This window comes from Microcebus murinus, chromosome 16 (assembly GCF_040939455.1).
Source record: "Microcebus murinus isolate Inina chromosome 16, M.murinus_Inina_mat1.0, whole genome shotgun sequence".
In the NCBI taxonomy this organism is placed as follows: domain Eukaryota; kingdom Metazoa; phylum Chordata; class Mammalia; order Primates; family Cheirogaleidae; genus Microcebus; species Microcebus murinus.
The window spans coordinates 4,299,792-4,319,923 of record NC_134119.1 but is presented as its reverse complement, the minus strand read 5'-3'; the positions used below and the strand labels follow the sequence as shown (position 1 = coordinate 4,319,923).

The 20,132-nt window shown below is 61.4% G+C and overlaps 1 protein-coding gene across 2 annotated transcripts; it reads left to right on the top strand.

Moving 5' to 3' along the window:
- The first annotated feature begins 485 nt into the window (after positions 1-485).
- On the top strand, positions 486-19,158 carry NPEPL1 (aminopeptidase like 1). 2 transcript variants are annotated; one of them, XM_012770439.3, is made up of 12 exons: positions 486-723; positions 1,364-1,549; positions 2,066-2,236; positions 5,152-5,241; positions 5,617-5,698; positions 7,362-7,504; positions 13,135-13,212; positions 16,242-16,342; positions 17,052-17,175; positions 17,531-17,707; positions 18,077-18,187; positions 18,537-19,158. In XM_012770439.3, the coding sequence occupies exons 1-12, from the start codon at positions 574-576 to the stop codon at positions 18,693-18,695; spliced, it is 1,572 nt and encodes a 523-aa protein (XP_012625893.1). In that variant the 5' UTR covers positions 486-573; the 3' UTR covers positions 18,696-19,158. The 2 variants fall into 2 exon arrangements, with proteins under 2 accessions (XP_012625893.1, XP_075866954.1); XM_076010839.1 differs by lacking the exon at positions 1,364-1,549.
- Positions 19,159-20,132: the final 974 nt, after the last annotated feature.

Below are 20,132 nucleotides of genomic sequence, written 5' to 3'. Positions count from 1 at the left end.
GCCCGCCACGCCGGGCAGCGGGGCCCTGGTAGGCCGCAGGAGCTGGCGCAAACGCGGGAATCGCCGAGCCAACGCCGACCCACCGTCGGGGGCCGGGTGTGTGGTGTAGCAGGGGCGGCCCTGCCCGGCGGGTCCCCGGCGAGGGCCAGGGGCCGCCCAGAGCCCTTTGGGGGGCCTGCGTGGGGCGGCCTAGCGACTGCCTGGCGGGCAGTGCTTCCGGCGGGCTTGAGGTTGGGCCCCGGGCCGCCCAGGACCCGCTGGAAGCCGGGCCCCTGCCCGGAAGAGGCCCGGCGAGCGCCCTTCCCGGCCCTGCCGCCTGCTCGGGGCCTGCGGGCGGGCGAGGCCTGCTCGGGCCTGCCGGGCGGCCGCCCGCGCCCTGCGCCCTCCGCCCTGCCGGGCCGGCGCCCCCTCGCGCCCCGGGCGGGCCCTGCACGTCTCGCGAGCGGCCCGGAGCGGCGGGGGAGGCGGGGCCCGCGGGCGGCCGGGCAGGGCCGGGGCGGTGCCGAGCCCAGGCCGGAGCGGGGCGAGCGGGCCTAGCGGCGGGCCGGGCCGGGGGCGCGGGCCGGCGGGAAGATGGCGAACGTGGGGCTGCAGTTCCAGGCGAGCGCCGGGGACGCGGACCCCCAGAGCCGGCCCCTGCTGCTGCTCGGGCAGCTGCACCACCTGCTCCGCGTGCCCTGGAGCCACGTCCGCGGGAAGCTGCAGCCCCGGGTCACCGAGGAGGTGAGGGGCCGCCGGCCGCCAGCGCCCCTGCGCGCGAAACCCGGGCCTGCCGGCGGGGGTGGCCCAGGCTCGGCGGCCGCTGAGGCCCCGCCTCGCCGCCCGCAGCCCCGCCGCCTGCCGGGCCTCCCAACGGCCGGGCCTCGGCGGCCGGCCATTCCCTTCCGGAACCGCCACCAGGCCCGTCCAGGCCCGCAGGGGCCCAGCGCCGGGACACCTGCGACAGGCCTGGGAAACGCGGTCCGAAAGGGCTGCCCTTCCTGGGCTGCGGGCGGGCCCTGCCTTGAGGCGGGCCCTGCCTTCTAGAAACGCCCGTGCTGTTCCCTCCCTGCCTTCCCTGGGGCGTCTGGCCCCCTGCCCCTCCGCCGCGGAGACTGGCTAAGCCCCAGCAAGTTGGTGCTTTCAAGTGTTTTAAGCAAAGTGGCCCCAACCTGGCCTTTTCAGCCCTGAGCCTTAATCCCGCGCTGGTGGAAGAGTGCCAGCTCGGAGCCACAGAGAGCTCCAGCAACACGTCCTCCTAATCACGGATCAGGGGCGCTTAGCGTGCCCTTTTAGAGGCGCAGGCGCAGCTGCAGGCAGGGTGCTGCTCCTGGCGTGTGGCAGGCGTCTCAAGTCTGTCTCTGGTCTCTCCCTTCTCATCTAGCTCTGGCAGGCCGCCCTGAGCACGCTCAACCCCAACCCCACAGACAGCTGTCCCCTCTACCTGAACTACGCCACCGTGGCTGCCCTGCCCTCCAGGGTGAGCCGGCACAACAGCCCCTCAGCCGCCCACTTCATCACCCGGCTGGTGCGGACTTGCCTGCCCCCCGGAGCCCACCGGTGCATTCTGGTGAGTGCTGCACCTCTGCGGGCTGACAGCCACGTGCTGCCAGTCGCCAGTGCCCCGAGCTTGTGGTCCCAGCGAACTCACAGCCCTCCGCACACTGCAGAGCTCCCTGGCCCGTAGGATCTGGACAGTATGATCCCTGCTTTACAGGGAAACTGTCCAGAGAGACAAAGCTTTTTGCCCCAGATCAGTTTTGGTGGCAACTCTGAGACTCAAACTTAGGTTTCCTGAGGCCAAATCCAGTGCCTGCCCTCTGTGCCCCAGCTGTTAAGGCCGTTGATGGTGACCAAGGTGTCCTTCCTCGTGGCAGGCGGACAGTCCCACGGTCTTCTGTGGTTCTGGGAGGCACCCGGGGGTGGTGGGTGGGCCGACCTCTGCTGTTGGAACGCCTCTGTCTAGATGTTCCCACCACGGAGTTAACCAAGTTCAGGAGGCATTAAGGGCAGGACCCCAGGCACGTCCTGGTGCAGCCCCCTGTCACCCCTCAGCTGTGGCTCTGCCTCTCTCCCTGTGCTGCAGATGGTCTGTGAGCAGGCCGATGTCTTCGCCTCCGCCTGTGCCCTGGCCCGGGCCTTCCCGCTGTTCACCCAGCGCTCAGGTGCCTCACGCCGCACAGAGAAGAAGACCGTCACGGTGGAGTTCTTCCTGGTGGGACAAGACAACGGGCCGGTGGAAGTGTCCACGTTGCAAGTGGGTGTCTGAAAGTGCAGACGTGTCCCTGGGCCCCCACGAGCTCGGGCAGCTGGAAGGGCAGCTCTGGCTCCTCCTTCCCCGGGGAGAACGGGAGGGCGGCTCCAGGTCCCGAGAAGCCAAGGCTCCCTCCCCCACAGGCCGTCCTGATTCCAGGATTCTGGTCTGTGCAGCCAGTGTTTGCTGAGCACCTGCTCAGTGCCAGACACGTTCATGTTTTTACACTGACGATCCCGTCCATGTGCATGTTGCATCACCCTTTCCAGGGGGCACTTTTACATATGTTATATCACTCGCTCCTAAAATCAAGCAAGGCTGGAAGTGATTTCCAGCTTCACAGTCCTTGGCCGGGCCTGAGATCGGGCTCCCTTCCCACAGCAGCTACCCCAGCCTCTACCACGGCCCCCTCCGCCCACCACGCAGCCCCACGTGGCTGTCTTTCTCCTGCTTCTGTCCAGAGGAGCGCTCCCCACTGGGGGCTCGGTCCACACCTCGCTGCTTCCTCAGCGCGGCCTGCAGCGGTCCCCTCTCCACCTGGAGAAGGAGAGAACATGCCCCCGTCTCTACCCTCTTGAAGCAGCACCTCTTCTTTCTTCATCTCCACGCTTTCAAAGACATAGTCCATTTGCTCTGCCTTTCTTAATTCTCTTTTCCCCTTTAACCCACCAAAGCCCAGTTTTTGTCCTCTTCCTGACATTGTTTGTTTAAGGGCCCTGTCTGATGGACTGAGACATTTGCCGTCCCTCTTCCCACTTCTCCCTGGCCCGCTCACCGCCACTCAGCCCCTTGCGGCTCGCCGGCACCCCGAGCTCACCCAGTCCTCTCTGAGCGTCTCTGCCGCCTCCAGGCTCCACCTTGCAGTAGGACGGTGACGACTGTGCCTCCCTCTGTCCCTAGGGAGTTCCCTCGGAGTTCCAGGCCCTCCAGCCACCAGATCCCATCTGGCAGCCCTTGTCCGCCCCCCTCCTCACGGCACTGTCTTCTGCAGCGGACTAACCGCTGTCCTTTGCACTTGCCCAGTTCATTCCTGCTGAGGTTCCCCCTGCCAGGGTCCTCTTTTCTCCAGCCCTGCCTGGTGCCTCTCGGTCTCCACCCTCCTCCTCCCCAGGGAGGCCCGGCACTCCTGGCCAACACAGCCCTGCCACGTGCAGCCCCCAGCCCCATTTCATCTCTCATCAGCTCTTTCCCCAGCTGCCCTGGAGCCTGAGCACACCAGGGCCCGGCACCCCACGTGGCCCTCACACAGCCTGTCTCCCCCTTCATCACTGTGGGGGCCTCCCCAGCTCCCGGGTGGTCCCCGCCGAGCCTGTGACCTCCCCTCGCCCGATGGCGTGGCATCTCATTGGAAGGCGGCTGTAATTCTCTGCCGGACCTGAGACCCTTGGGCACCTCTGGATTCCCAGGGTCTCGGCACGGTGCCTGGCGCACAGTGGGTGCTCGCATAAACGTGGGCGGGGCGAACACACGGCCCCCCCTGGTGGCTCTGCGGTGGTGGGGGTGCCCGAGCTGGCCCCTGCCCCCTGCGGGAGTGTTCTCCAGTCGGCTCCAAGCCCACCGGGGCCTGGGGTCTCCGAGGTGGCACCCGGTCTCCTTGGAGCCCAGACTTACATCCCTGACGCTCTTCCCAGACAGTCCTCGTCGCGTCCCCTTGTGCCCTCTCAGGCAGGAGACGAGCCCGCTGACAGGCGGCAGGGACTGCACATTTCATATCTGAGCTGTCAAGTTCCAGGGATCTACCTTGGAGGCTTTGGGGTTTAATTACCTCAGGACAAGCAGAGGCTCTCGCCGAGATCAGACAGGGCGGGGGAGGCAGCCAGGCCGGCGGTATCGACCGCGCCTGCCCTCCCTGACATTACAAGACGAGAGCGGTGATGATAAACTCAGCGCCGTCCCGCACCCCCGAGACACCTGTGCCACTTTCCTCTTTTTAATATCATCTCTTACAGTGAGCCGGGAGGCTGCTGCGCTGCCGGCCTCCCGTGGCCTCTGAGGCTTGGGGGTGGGTGGCGGGGACACGGTGGGCGGCGGTGCCCTCCGGCACTGCTGAGGGCGAGGCTGGGGGGCAGAAAGGGGGCAGAGGAGGGTGACTCGGCAGGGAACTTGCAGAGCCAGGGCCGAAGCAAAGGTGGACAGGTGCCCCTCGCAGAGCCGCGCGGTGGGCAGCCCGTTCCCGGGCTCGTGTGGCGGTCGCTTCTGTGCGCGCGCTGCATGTCGGCTCTCAGACCCCTCGAGCCCGGCGTGGTCCGTGTTTTCAGGTCCCGAGTCCTTCCAGCTGCTGGGGTCGTGTAAGCGCCACCAGCAGGGCCCTCCCCTGTGTCCCTCCTTCCCTCGCCAGAGCGGAGCCGCGTCAGGCCACAGGTTGCGCAAGGCACTCGTCTGCCCTCGTGGCGTCAGGGAGACTTGCATGAGGAAGCCACCTCCCCTGTGGCCCAGAGGCCCGGTGGCCCAGAGGCCCGGCGTCTGGGAGGGCAGCAGGTTCAAGGGGTCGGGGTGTGAGTGTTTTGCCCTGCTGGGGGGAGCTGGCCTTTGAGAAGCGCCTCAAAGGATGGCCGGAGTCCTGGCGGAAGGAGAAGGGCGCGGGGTCTGCAGAGGCCAGAGGGGACGCGGGGAGGAGCAGGACACCAGGCTTGGGGAGGACCCCAGGTATGTGAGGGCAGGGCCTCAGGCCTCCTGTGTACTTCTGGAGGTGCAGTGGGGTGGCCGTGTTGAGCTTCCTTCTGCAGGGGTGAGGGTGGGCGGCAAGAATCTTGCTTCCCCTCCCCACTGCCCCTCGCTGCCTGTCAGCGGCCCTGCGCCCCCCCCCCTCGGCGGGGCGTGTGCCTCTGATGCATTGGGTTCCTGGGGGGCGGACGCGTTGGGGACATCTTCCCCTCCCGGTCACAGGACCCCAGCGACAGCCTTCTGTTTTTTCCTAGTGCTTAGCGAACGCCACAGAAGGTGTGCGGCTGGCGGCCCGCATCGTGGACACGCCCTGCAGCGAGATGAACACAGACACCTTCCTTGAGGTTCGTGGCCCCGTCATGCCAGGGGCGGGGGGCCAGGCTGGGGGGTGTCGTAGACCCTGTGGAGAGCCAGAGGGAACCCCGGGGGGTACATCCAGTGAAGTTGTGCCGTCCACCTGGCTCTGAGAGGCCTGCGGAAGGGCGTGGGGAGGACAGAGCCTCCTCTTCGAGGCCCTTAGGCGGGACTACAGCCACGAGCCGCAGGAAGTTGGAGCGCGCGATGGCCAGCCAGCTCTCCTGGGTTTGGTCACTAAGGACACTGCGAGTGTCCAAGCCGCTGGCTCCCGGCCCGGCCCCTCTCCTGCCGCACAGGCCTCGCCCTGATTTAAGCATCTTCACGTGTCCTTGTGGTGTTGTTTTTTCCATGTACGCGTCCAGGAGATTAACAAAGTTGGAAAAGAGCTGGGGATTGTTCCGACCATCATCCGGGACGAGGAGCTGCAGGCGAGAGGATTTGGAGGTGGGTGGGGCTGCACCCCGCAGGTCCTGGCCCCAGGGAGCTGCTGGGGGAGTTAGGGGGCAGGGGTGGTGGGCCACAGGGCACATCATCCTAAGCTTCCCCTGCTGGTGACGGTACAGGATCAGCCTGAGCCCAAGCCCCAGGCCAGACCCTGGGAAGCAGAGCATCTCCAGGGAGAAGGGGCAGCAGTCCAGGTTCTGATTCGGATTCTGGAAGCTGCTAGATCCAAGCCCTTCCCCTCCCCGAAGGCTCTGCAGCCTGCTCACGTGCTGCGCACCCTTGTCCCTGGGCCAGCCCGCGGGGCCTCTCCTTTCCTCGAGTACACAAGTTCACGTCTGTGTCAGGGCCTTCGTTCGATGGCTCTATCTGCAATACCCTCCCCCAAGATACTGTCATGGTGGGGACCATCTTACCCAGCACATCTCAGCTCAGACGTCACCTCCCCTGAGAGGCCTTCCCTGATGCCCCAGCCCCCCGCTCCCCATGCCCAGGAGCTAGAGGGACACAGAACTGACTCAGACTGGCATAGGGAGGTGGCCGTCCGAGTTATCTGTGTCTACAAAACAAAGCACCCAGCAGGGAGCATCTGCAGGCAGCACTTGCACATCTCACAGTGCCGGGCTCTGCCCGCTGCGGTCGGGTGCCCGGCTGGGGCTGCAGTCATCCGAAGACTCACCTGGGGCCGGTGACGTGCTTCCCAAAGGCTCGCCATGGGCTGCTGGCAGGTCGCAGGGCCTCGTGGGCCGTCAGCTGGTGATGAGGGGGCCTCTCCGAGGGCAGCTCCCGGGGCGGCGACCGGCCACCTGCAGGGCAAGGCCTCTGCGGAGTGAGAAAGAGTGAGCACAGCACAAACTCCGCTCTTTAGTAACCTAATCTCGGAAGCGGCATCTCATCACTTCTACCGTTCTCTTTTGGCTGGAGGTGAAACACTAGGGCTACACCAGGACACGGGCACCCAGGGGTGGGGGTCCTGGGAAGCCATCTCAGCGGTGTCCACCACAGACACACAACCCCGTTACAAGTGGAGTGAGGGGGCCACTGGTGTCAGGGACAGCTTCACAGAGGAGGTGGCATTTGCAGTGGGTCTTGCAGGATGAATAGGAGTTTGTGGGACAGCCACTATTAGCTCTCGTCACAGCGGCTGTGATTGCTCAGCTCAGCTACTGGGGGAGCTGGAGGCATGGACTCTGCCCCCCGTTAGGCTGCTGTTTTCTTGAGAGATGGGCATGTCCGCCCACAAGTGAGGCAACGGCGCAAAACACGCGGGCGCGAGCTGGGGCAGGGCGGCGTGGTCCTGGGCAGGTGGAGGGCTTGGGACGGGGGTGAGCGTGGGCTGGAGCGGCCCGGAAGCCTCATCCAGAGGTCATCGTTGCACAGTCCTGTTCTGTTTTCTTTCTGGAAGTGATACAGTGTTTTCTTTTCCTCAGTGGGTTTCCTCGCCTACCAATGCTTTGCATAGAATTCGTTTGCAGTCCTAGACATTGAAGCTAATTTGCATTCCCTGACCCCACACTGGCCAGGGGGCAGGAGGCTCCCGCGGCGCGGCACGGCTCTCCAGAAGTCCCACCAGCCGGCGCCGGGAGCTGGCGTTTCCAGGGGCCTTCGGGGAGTCCTCTGCTCCGTTCAGCCCAGGCCTCACCAGCTCCCCCTGCACTTCCCGCAGGCATCTATGGGGTTGGCAAAGCCGCCCTCCACCCCCCGGCTCTGGCCGTCCTCAGCCACACCCCAGACGGAGCCACGCAGACCATCGCCTGGGTGGGCAAAGGCATCGTCTACGACACTGGGGGCCTCAGCATCAAAGGGAAGGTGAGGCGCGGGCCAGCGCGGGCAGGTCCCGGGGTGCGGCGGGGCGGGGCCGGGGCCGGCCAGCTGTCTCGGAGGTGCCTTTTGAAGGTATCGAGGGCCCTGGGAGTTCTCGGTGGGGCCGGCCCTGTCCTGGGAAGGAGACCGTTCCGTGCAGGGTGCCGGGATTTTGTGCCCACACTTGACGCTTGAGCTCGGCCCGAAGGCCGAGAAGCGGTATGTGCCCACGCTTTAAACAGGAGTCTGGAAGCACAGAGTCGGCTCGGGGCCGGAGAAAAGCCGCAGGGATGGTTAAAGGGATGGAAAGCAGCCTGGGGAGGCGGGTTCAGAGGTTCAGGGCCCGAGTGGCTTTGTCTGGAGGAGGGAAGGGCACGGGGGCGCCCACGTCTCCAAATCTGCCCGAGGTCTCCACAGAGAGAATTCTCCATGGGGTCCGCGCGCGACGCCCACGAAAGCCGCAGCAGTTGGGGCTCAGCTCCGAAGCAAGTCACCTGGGCCTGTCCCTCGGAGGCAGCCCCGGCAGCCTCTCCCATGGCGTGGCTCTCCGGCCTCCATCCCCGGAGGACGGGCACTTGGAGAGTGCCGGTCACAGCCACCTCGGCATGTCCGTCCACCTCGGCATGGCCTCTCTCCACCCGCAGCGCCATCTCCATCCCTGTGCACGGGCCTGGGCCGGGGCGTCCTGGGAAGGAGGGACGGTGACATGCAAGCCCAGGGCTGCTGGGAGGACAGCAGGCACCTCTGTCACCGTGGCTCCCAGGTGTGTCCCTTGGGCCCAAATGGTGTTTTTAGAATTTGAATTAGTTTCCAACATTTGGAAGGAGGAAGAAATCTCATAAAAGACTGGATTTCTGGCCTTTTGTAAACCTACAAGATCCGGCGGTGCTGGCCCTGGTTCTCACCTAGTGGCACTCCGCTGGGGCTGTGGCCCGCTGGCTCCGGTTTGCCACAGGCCCCGCCCCTCCCTGTCGCCTCCCTGACGTTGAGTTCCAACATCAGTTGCTGCTTGGGGTGGGGATTACACCGCTGTTTTTTGCACGTCCAGCGTACCGACTTTTAAATATCTGGAGTGGGGGATCATTTTTTTTTTTTTTAACATCCCTCCTCTTCTAAACAATAGAATTATTTTCTGGACTAATCGGGAAATGAAACTAATAATAATAAATGGGTTTTTTAAAGAATAAAACAACAAAGCACCAATAGTAAACATTCTCTTTTACTGAATTCCATACCTATGATCATGCCAGTAAAAAGATTAAAAAGAAGATACATATTGTAGTACAAATAAAACAGTGGTAATAGATTAACACTTTAAGTAGCACGGATATATTTTTTAAATAGAAAAATACTTATGTCTCCGTATTGGTCTGTAGTGGTAATGGATTGTGGCATTAAATTTTCTGTTTTGGGATCTTGGCTCCTACATGCTTGACAGTGACTTTATCAGAATTGATCTCCTTTACATAGTTATGTTCAGTAGGCAGAGGAGCCGGAGCTGTCATCTGCCTTCACTCACAGTGGGTTCCAGAACACTGTCTATTGTTTTCACTTTGAAGAGCTTCTGTCATGTGAGGCAGCCGACACACAAATACGCAGGAGAAGCTTTCAACATAGGATCGCTTGGCAGAGATTCCTAAAAAATCCCATTGCACAGTAAATTCCAGAAATTGCAGTACTGACCATATGTTCAGCTCTTTGGGATCCATTCTTGTGGCCTTCAAATGTCTGTGGAGTAGAAACAGTTTAAACACAGTAACCCCAAGGGTTCCCGTAATGAGCGGGTTTCAGGGGCTCGTTTTTATGTCACTGTGCTGTCGTGCTTTGAGGCGGCCTTTCAGCACAGGAGCGTGTGCCGTCACGGGCTCGGAGCGTGCATCTCGGCACCAAAGCCAGCCCAGGCAGTTCGGGGCTGTCAGGACCACTCTCAGAATGAACGCCTGAGCCTGCGTGTGTCGGGGAACTGCGTAATGAGCCACCATTGACATCCCTGTAGAATGACGCTGCTCCGAAGGGTGAGGAGCGAGGACAGGTGATTTTGAAGCCTTCATCTGTCTGATTACAGTGCAGCAGCCGCCACAGCAATTGCTTTAGCTCCAACCAACAGCATTTTTTGAGGGAGGAATATTTTATCGCTGACATCATTTAGAGCAGTGGTCCCCAACCTTTCTGGCGCCAGGGACCAGTTTCGTGGAAGACAGTTTTTCCATGGACTTGGGTGTGGGGGATGGTTTCGGGATGATTCGAGCGCATGGCATTCATTGTGCAGCCAGACCTCCCCGCGAATGACAACCTGGGTCTGCAGTCGCCCCCCAGCGCTAGCGTCACCACCCCAGCTCCCGCTCAGACCCCCAGGCGCCAGATTCCCACAAGGAGCCTCAACGTAGGCCCCTGGCACGTGCAGGTTATGGTGGGGTGCGCTCCTGTGAGAATCCAACCTGCTGCCGACCTGACAGGAGGCGGAGCTCGGGTGGTGACATCGGCGATGGGGGCGGCTGTCAATGCAGGCGAAGCTTCGCTTGCTAGCACTGCTCTGTGGCTGGGGGTGGGGGCTGCGGGTCCAGAGACACCAGCACACGGTGTCTATAATAAGCAAAGACTGTTAGTCAGTTCAGCTGCCCCACGGACAACGCGCCCCCTCTTGCTGCCCGCTGTTGCCATGGAGGCCGCCGAGCCGTGGCGGGCAGCACCGTGGACTCTTTCCTCCTCGGGTCAGATGCTTGTTTGGGTCTGGCTTGTTGGAGGGCCAGGTCACCTTCTGAAAATGACACAGTGGCCCCAGCCTCCTCATGGGGTCAGAGTGGCCTGCAGAGACCCGTGATAAACGGGATGGCCAGGCGTCTCAGCACCAGCAAACTGTCCACGGGTTCTCACTCGAACTGTTCTGCGTCAATCTGGGACGAGCCAGCAGGCCCTTCCCGAGCTGTTGCTGGTGCCAGGCACAGGGATGGGTGATGAGGCTCTGCCAGCTGACAGATCCCAGTCCTGACCCAGAGGTGCTCACAGTCTCACCCAGGGGCACGAAACTTCATCACAGCAGGCATGCTCCCAGGTGGCTGCCTCGGGAGCAAATCGTGCAGAAATTGTCACTTCTCAAAAAGCCAGCCGGATGGAGCCGGCAAAGCTCCATTTTCAAAGATTTCAAAGGCAAATTGGGACTAGCAGGCCTCAAAGGCCTCGCTCAGGACCCTTTACAAACTTGACAAGTACCAATCCCAAAGAGGCTTTGCCTATAGGGCAATACCAAGTGATACTGCACAGGAAATTAAAACTGAGAAGTGTGTAACATATTTATAATTCATTTTAAATTATAACATGCAATATAAATCCATTGCATGTTACCATAAATACTATAATTTTATGAAAATAACTATTTCCCAAAATGAAAAAAAAATTATCGGGAGCAGCATTGTACATTTTTGCAAATCCCATTAGTGTCTGACTTAATGGAAGACAGCTGGGATCTTGCATTTGATTCTGCGTTTAGTCTGTTGTGATATGTTGTTTCAGTTGAACTACATCAAGAAAATCTGACCCCACACATTTTATAGTTGGAACAGGAAGAAGTATGTTAGTACTATTTTCGGATATCTGTGAACATTCTTTGCTATTATATTATGCCAAAACTCGACAGATGATAGTTTCTTAAAAGTTGGTTATAACATGGAATCTAAAGCCACGGAATCGAACTTTTGTGTGGTAAAATCCACTGATCTATCTTGAACTTGGAACACACAATTTTGTCATATCATACGTGGGTCATTTGGAAAAATTGGTTCACAGAGTTATGCAAAGCCTCCAAATCTTGACCCATGATGTAGTGTCAAACAGTCATCTTCACTGAAATCGCCCCTCAATGTCATCAGAAAAGTCACCGAGAATGAGGAAGCTGGCGTGGTGGACACAAGTTTTCCAAAATTCTGATTTTTGCTTGAGAGCCCAAATGTACACCATTGGCAGTAAATGATGCCGGCTGTTTTCTGGAAGTGAGCAGCTCACTTTGTTCCTTTTCTAGGAAATTTCTGCCAGATACCTAAGTCCAAGTAACCGTGATCTGTCCGTCCGTTGTTCTTCCCAGTAACACTGGTGGGACCGGCGGTGGGAGCCGGGCGCTCACTCACCCCTGGTCCCACCTGGGCGTGGGCGCTGGCCGCCCTGGCCCAGCTGAGGCAGCAGCGGTGCCCTGGGGACACCTCCCCGGTGCCCACACAGAGCGTCGCGAACATCTTGTACTCGAGGGTTGAGAGATTTTTTTTTTTTTTTAGTTTAGTTTTACTGCTTCAGCAAGGAAATTCTTAAGCGAAGTCGGCACGTTTTGTCTTCCTGGCGGGCGTGGAAGAGACGCGGGAGCTGGCAGCCGTGACCGGGCCGCTTTGCACATTGTTGGGCTCCGGATCTGGGGCCCCGTTTTCCCGTCTGAACAGTCCTGTGCTCTCTCGAACATTAGGTCAGAAGAGACGGATCACTTTCACTTGACTTAATTATAAAAGCAGCTCAGTTTATACGTAAAAATACTTTCCGCTGGAATTCAGGCCTTGTGTAACGTGATGAGGGTCCGGGAATCACTCGGTAAGTTTCAAACCCAAACCTTCACGTCTGTGGACCTGTTGTTAATTTAAAATGCGAACTTGCCGATTCGGGCCGGGAACCTACCCGACGTGAACGTGTGCAGCTGCTCTCAGCTAGCGCGCGGGACGCCGCGCTTGCACCTGCGGCAGGAGGGCGCCTCTGCACGTGGCTGTTTTTGGTGGCCCCCGGCTTGGACCCGTCTGGAGCAGGGCTTGGGGACTGAGGGCAGGAGGGCAGAGATGGCCGCCCCTCCTGGCGGAGACGGCAGCGACGTGGGGGTGACAGGGCGTCCTCGCCAGTGGCGGTGACGTTTGGAGAGGGCTCCCACCGGCCCTCGCCATCCCACAGTGCCACGGTGAGGAGCAAAGGGAGCCGGGACTGAGATTGGCTCTTGGGAGGCCAGGTAGGAACCCCAACCCCAGCAGCGGTGGGAGACCCGGAGGTGGCTGCACCTCGGAGGTGACGGCTGGTGACGGCTTGTGACGTGCCGAGGTGTGGCTGCCTGGAGCTGCTGCCGCTGGGGAGGACCAGGAAGCCTCCGAGACTTGGGGGAGGCTGCAGAGGCCACTCGCGGGCAGCATGAAGGGGCCCCGGCCTGCAGTAGAGCCCTGGGGAGTCTTTCCTGGCCCCGGGCTTTCCAGGTGACCCTGAGCAGGCCCCAGAGGCTCCCTGGACCTCAGTTTCTTCCTCACAAACGGGCAGGGAGGTAGGTGGAGGCTCACAGGCAGACACGAGGCTAACCCGGCAGCCGCACGACCCGGTCAAGGCACCCAGTCCCTGAGCGTGGGGTGCCGGGGCCAGGTGAGAGCCCGGCCAGGGCAGATTCCGCCGCTTGGGCCGTCTGCCTGCTGCCTGACAACCCCAGAGCTCCGCTAGAACGAAAGGGACCCCCACTGTGTCTGGCCGTTTCTTCCCGTCACTTCTGGAGAACCCCACCCGTGGTCGGTTTCATGAGTCCTGTGGGTGACCCGGCAGCCCTGGGGGGCGGGGTGGGCCCTGGGGAGCGGGGCCTGCATGGGCTTCCCCCACAGGGCTCACCCCTGTCCTGGTCCCTTTGCCACCTGCAGACCACCATGCCAGGGATGAAGAGGGACTGCGGGGGCGCTGCAGCCGTCTTGGGGGCCTTCAGAGCTGCCATCAAGCAGGTGAGTGAGACCCCGCCCATCCACCGCGGGCGGGGCTACCCATGCCCTCTGCTCAGGGCCTGGCTCAGCCCAGGCTGGCGAGTGTTTGTGCGATGAAGAAGCTTGGCTGGGACTCGCAGGGCACGTGGCAGGCACAAGCCCACGTGCAGAACGCGTGGTTCTGAGCATTGCGCCCACGGCCCACCGACTGTCGCAAGCCGAGGTTTTACCTGGCGTCGCCTTCTCCGGCCAGCTGCCAGGGGGCCGCGCTCTTTGTGGCGCTGGGCACAAGATATTCTTTCCCCCCAGGCACTGCCTGTGCAACCCGGTTTCTTGGGGTGCACTTGAAATTGAAAAACAAAAATGTCTCGGCAAATAATTGCTAATCCAGCCTGGTCACGGCGCCTTGAGAGAGGAGCAGAGGCAGGAGGGAGGGCGGGGCGCCGCAACCCCAGCCCACAGGGACATTGGAGGTGCAGGGGGCGAGATGACTTGGGCAGGATGCCGAGACCGTCTGGAACACGCTTGCTGTGCCCGGCATGGTGCCTTGCTGGGAAAGGGCCTTCCTGGGGCTCACAGCGGAGCAGGGCACACAGGCGGGGCCGCGCTCAGCCGGGAGCCACAGGCTTCCAAGAGCACCTGTCGTGGCCCCTCCGCCACCTGCCGCAGAGCCCCGTGGGGGACGGCGGAGGAGAGACGGTGTTCTCCGTGTTCTCATCCCCTAGCTGGCTGGAGACTAACGAGGGGCACAGCCGGCAGCGGGTGAGGACGCGGCTGTCTGGGCGGCTCTGTGGGCTCAGATTCCCTTTCACAGGAAGCCACCGGGCGCCCAGCGCAGACGCGTCCGCCGGCAGCCGTGGGGTCTCAGGACGCCCCCACCTCTGGGGCTGCAGCCTGTGATCGGAGGGGTGCCGAGGACCCCTCCCCGCCTGCTCTGGACAAAGGCCCCCTCCCACCAGAGCCCCAGCCTGCAGGCTCCACTGTGAACCGCGACGTCCCGTTGAGCTTTGCCACGTCCGTGCCGGCCTCTCGAAAAGGAAACGTGCTTCCGTTTGAGCCTCAAGATAAGCAGCGTATTGTAACCCACAGAATAAAGTCAGAATGCGCGCGTCCGTACCGATAGGAATAAGTCGTTAAATGAATAAATGAACAAGGGAGAGCTGTTTCTTACGGCGGAATCCCCATTACTACATGTAGACGTAGTGATGGAAATAGAAGATAGAACATGGAAAAATCACCATTTGGTGCTGGCGTGGATGCAGAGAGGTAGGAACACTCCCACGTTGCTGCAAACCAGTGCAACCTCTGTGGAAAGCAATGTGGAGATACCTCAAAGCGATACAAGTGGATCTACCATTTGATCCAGCAATCCCATTACTGGGCATCTACCCAAAAGAATAAAAGACATTCTATTAAAAAGACATCTGTACTGGAATGTTTATAGCAGCACAATTCACAATTGCAAAGATGTGGAAACAACCCAAGTGCCCATCAGTACATGAGTGGATTAATAAAATGTGGTATATGTACACCATGGAGTACTATTCAGCTCTAAGAAACAATGGTGACATAGCAACTCTTGTATTTTCCTGGATAGAGCTGGAACCCATTCTACTAAGTGAAGTATCCCAAGAATGGAAAATAAGCAACACATGTACTCACCAGCAAATTAACTGATCAGCACCTAAGTGGACACACAGGAATAACAGTCATTGGGCGTTGGGCAGATGGGAGTGGGGAGGGGGGATGGGTACATACAAACATAATGAGTGTGATGTGCACCCTCTGGGGAATGGACATGCTTGAAGCTCTGACTCTGGGGGGAAAAAGAGAAAGGCAACACATGTAACCTAAACATTTGTACCCCCATAATATGCTGAAATAAAAAAAAAAACCAACCTCAAAAAAAAGAGAAAAAGACATGGAGAAAGTTTAAATGGATATTACTAAGTGAAAGAAGCCAATCTGAAAAGGCCACTTATTGTATGAAAGGCTGCGCATTGTATGATTCCAACTATATGACACTGTAGAAAAGGTGAAACTATGGGGACAGTCAAAAGATTAGTGGTTGCCAAGGGTTAGGGGGGAGGAAGGGACGAACAGAGCACAGAGGACTTGTAGGGCATACTACTCTGCATGATACTGTAATGGTGGAAACATGTCATACATTTGCCCAAGCCTATAGAATGCACAACACCAAGAATAAACTCCAATGCAAATTTAAAAAAAAAGTCACCGTTTGGCAAACACCACGGCCGGTAATTGTTTGAGATAAGAACGGTTGACAGTGCCAAAACCGGAGCGTGGAAGTGTGCTGGGAGACAGGACGGTCAGACGGTCCACGGTGCGTCCAAGCAGGGCACCGCCAGCAGCGTCACGGGGGAGACCCCAGGCGGACCCACCTGTGCACGTCCCAGGGCCCGGTGCCGGGGCGGGACAGAGCCAGGCGCTGGGCCTCCTGCTGCCATGCACGGGGAAGGCCGCAGCACTCCTGCAGGGCTCCTGCCAAAGGGGCGAGACCGGAAAGCCACCAGGAAACCCCAGACAAACCCAGCACCGGAGGGGCCGAGGTCACGAAAGACAAAACCAGGCTGTGCGAACGTCCAGAGTCAAGAGACCCAGGGGACCCTCCAGCTAGCGTGGCGTGTGGCCCGCGTGGGATCCTGCCATCGGTGGGGCAGGTGGGGTCTCGCAGCACCTGGAGATGTGCCAGCAGTACCTCCCAGGTGAAGGGTGTCCGGAATTGTCTGTGGCCAATATTGTAAAATTGTTTTTGCATGTTTGAAATCATTTCACAATGAAATGCTTAGAAGTTTTGTAGACAGGGAGGACGTGCCATCCGTTGACATCAGGGTGTGCCGGGAGCAGGGTGGTACCGGGCTGGGGCGTCAGCAACGCTCCGGTCACCAGGCCCCTCCCCAGGCCCCGGCCCCTCCCAGTCTGTCCCCAAGGCACCGTCCAGCCCCATCTTTGGCCACCCTCCTGGCACGTCCTTCCCTTTCCCGAACCTCTCCCCTGTGGCTGGAGCTTCTGCCTGCTTCCCCTTGCAGGGTTTCAAAGACAACCTCCACGCCGTGTTCTGCTTGGCCGAGAACTCAGTGGGACCCAACGCTACGAGGCCAGATGACATCCACCTGCTGTACTCAGGAAAGTAAGGCTGGCCCTCTCCTCCCCAAAGCCAGACGCGCCATGCCCCTGCTCACCCCAGCGCTGCTGGGAGGGCCCCCAGGGGGCCCGCAGGGGATCACCCCGGCGCTCGGATGTGGTGCCCCGGAGCTCGGGTCTACACTGCACTTGTGGGATCAGCCTTTCCAGCCTTGAGGCTTGACAGTCTTTGGGTGTCTGAAGCCTTGCTCCCACAAATCCCCTGTGTGGGGACCCTCCCTGCTTCTCCCCCTCGAGTCTGGCCTTGGGCTGCCCCTTCTCAGTGGCAGGACACACTTGAGAATCAAAGCTGGTGGCAGCCAAGGCATATGGGCCGCAGGGCTCCGGGCAGGACACCGTCTCCTCCTCGCCCCTCACCCTGGGGCTGAGTAGGTGCCTCCCCTCCTCATTTGCCAGGGCCAGGCACAGCACGCCCAAGGCCAGCCCAGCCTGGTTCGTGCCACCCACCTTACAGGTGTGGAAACTGAGTCCAAGGGGAGCTGAGCAGCTTGCCCCAGCTCACGGCTCGGGAGAGCAGGGCGGGGGGGTTGGCCCGGAAGCCCTTGCCCCCAGCATGCATTGCGGCAGGGCGTGTGTGTGCTGGAGCTGGGGGGCCCCGAGAACGGGCGGCTCTAGGTGGGCCTCCCAGTTCCACGGGGACTCACCCCAGCATCGCAGGGGACCCCGTCCCTGAGCAGGGGTCTCTGTGCACCCAGGACGGTGGAAATTAACAACACGGACGCCGAGGGCAGGCTGGTGCTGGCGGACGGCGTGTCCTACGCCTGCAAGGACCTGGGGGCCGACATCATCCTGGACATGGCCACGCTGACCGGGGCTCAGGTGAGCGTCGCCACGAGACACCTGGCTGTGGCCCCAGGGAGCTGGAACGCTCCTGGTCCCCATGGTGGGGAAGGCAGGTGGGCGTGCTGCCGTCCCCAGGTTCTTATAGCTGGCTGAGGGGCCGTGGGGACCATCTGCTGTGCCCAGTGGCCGCTGGCCCGGAGCTGGGCACAGAAGCAGAAACCGTCCTCCGAGCTGGAGAACACGGTTCTCTTTCTTCCTCGCTTTGTTTCTCACCACCACTCTTTTGCTTTCCTTGTCTTTCTGTCTGCCTCTCTGTCCCTCTTTTGTCTTTTGTGTTCCTCTGCTGCCTTTTCCATCCACCTGGGGCGCTTCCTGGGTCCCCGCCGGCCAGGGCATTGCCACAGGGAAGTACCACGCCGCCGTGCTCACCAACAGCGCCGAGTGGGAGGCCGCCTGCGTGAAGGCCGGCAGGAAGTGCGGGGACCTGGTGCACCCGCTGGTCTACTGCCCCGAGCTGCACTTCAGCGAGTTCACCTCGGCCGTGGCCGACATGAAGAACTCGGTGGCGGTAGGTCTGGGGCGTGGCTGTGCCCTCCCCCGCCGGGCAGGACACAGGGTCCCCGGGAGACAGGGCGCCCCGAGAGGCAGCAGGGTGCTGTGCAGCCGCGTCAGGGCATAGATCCTTCCCAGGGCACAGATCGCTTCCTCGCAGCCACGGGTCTGCCTCAGTCTCCCCAACAGGCCCCTCGCTGTCTCCTAATGCTCCAGGATGGAGACAAACTCCTCGGCTTGCTGTCAGGGCCCTCTCTGCCCCGGCTCCTTGCAGACTCCAGGGAGGGGGTGGCCGGAGGCGCGGGGGCACAGTCGAGAGTGCAGACCAGCCCCGCGGAGCGCCCCGTGGACAAAGCGCCACTGTGTGTCCTCTCGGCCCCCCCAGGACCGAGACAACAGCCCCAGCTCCTGCGCCGGCCTCTTCATCGCCTCGCACCTTGGCTTCGACTGGCCCGGGGTCTGGGTCCACCTGGACATCGCGGCACCCGTGCACGCCGTGAGTGTCGTGGCCACGCCCACGGTCTCCCCCTCCCGCCCACGCGGAGCCCCCCTGGCCCTGGAGCCCCCGAGTCCGTCGGAAGCATCCTGTGTCCCTGGCCCGACCTCTGGTTCTCCTTCCTGGGAGCAGAGTGGCAGTGCCTGCCGCCCCGGCCCCGGCCCTGGGACCCTCCCTTCCCCCGCCAGGAGAGTGGGGGCTGCGCCAGAGCACGCGGGGAAGACCCTCACTCCAGCTCGGGCTCCAGCACCCCTCACTGAGAAGGGGGGCGCGGGCAGGTGGGGCCGTGCGGGCAGGTGGGGCCGTGGGGCGCCCCACGCCCAGAGTTCCGCCCTCCGCTTTCCCGCAGGGCGAGCGGGCCACGGGCTTCGGCGTGGCCCTGCTGCTGGCGCTCTTCGGCCGCGCCTCCGAGGACCCTCTGCTGAACCTGGTGTCCCCGCTGGGCTGCGAGGTGGACGTACAGGAGGGGGACATGGGGAGGGACTCGAAGAGACGCAAGCTCGTGTGACGCCCGGCCCCCACTCGGCCCCCGCCACACGGGGCTCTTTTACCTCACTTTGCACTGATTAATTTTAAGCAATTGAAGATTACCCCCAAGATGGGTTTTGGTTTGTTTCTTGTTTGTAACTGTGGTGGTGACGGAAATGGCTCGTTCTGACGTCCCGGGAGACAGCTTGCGGTCCGGCCGGGGCCACGGGGCAGGGGCCGGGAAGTTCTGGGCCTTGTTTTTGTCCGATTTGCCCCAACTGTGCTGCCTCCGCGGCACCAGCCTCGCCCAGGCCCCGCCTGCGCCCACGCCGCACAGAGCCAGGCTCTGGCCCGCCCCGGCCGGGGCCACCGACACATCCAGCCACCGCGCCTTTGCAGGGGAAGTGACTAACGCCAGGGACCCCAGTTTCATGGAGCACGAGGGGTCACACTCTGGCCCCTCGGAGATCACTTGCGGCTGAATTAAACGCGGCCACACCACACCTTCGCCTGTCTCGTTCTTTCTCCCAGGCTCCGATTTAGAAACGAGCCCTGGAGCCACCCTGGGGCCAGGCAGCCCTGTTTTGCAGACAAGCCCTGGGGCCCTCAGGTCCAAGCCTGCACTGTTCAGCCCTCTTGGTTTTCTTGGTTTTTGAGGGTGCCGTGGGCTCTGGGGGCCTCCCATGCGCCCGCAGCCTGCAGGGAAGGCGGGTCCGACTCCCCGGCACGTCCCAGGACCGTGTTGTATGAGGCCAAGTGTGTTTCCACCGCGCTGAAGCCCCCGCACAATCTTGGGTGAAGCAGGGCAGCCTGCTCCCACCACTTTGGTGACAAGTCCCTGTCCCCACCTCCTTTTGTCCTCAGCCCCAAGGGTGCTACCTGGGCCCAGATGACATAGGCACCCCTGACCTCCTCACACCCAGGGTCCACAGCCCTGGAAATCAAGGTGACTCTTCCCGGGCCTGATCCCAGGCTGATATTTATTAACTGCCTGCTGTGTGTAGAGCCCTGGCTGGGCCTGGAAGGGCAAAAACCGGCTGCAAGGCCCTGCCCGACACAACAATAGCAACCGCGGGCAGCAAGGGACTCGGCTCCCGGGCAGAGGGGGCGCGGACGGGCTGCCGGGAGCCTGCACGGGTCACTGGCTGGCTTAATGGCACCTCAGTAGGCCGCTCTCGCCCGCTTCCCTCCGAGACGCCCAGAGGAGGCGGAGGTCACCGAGGTGGTCCGGCTCCTTCTCCAAGGCAGCTGGCACCATCTGCTTCCCCCGCCAGGGGGCTGCGCCGCCGGGCACAGGATGCCGGGTCAGGGAGCAGGAGGAACTGAGTATCCCTTGTGCGGGCACAAAGGCGGCCTCAGGTCTGGGCCCAGCTGTGGACCAGCTGCAGGCTCGGGGTCTGGCCTGCGTGTCCGGCGTCGGGGGTCTGTGGGGTGAGCCAGAGGCCTCGCCTGCCCCAGGGCCAAAGGGCTTTAGGAT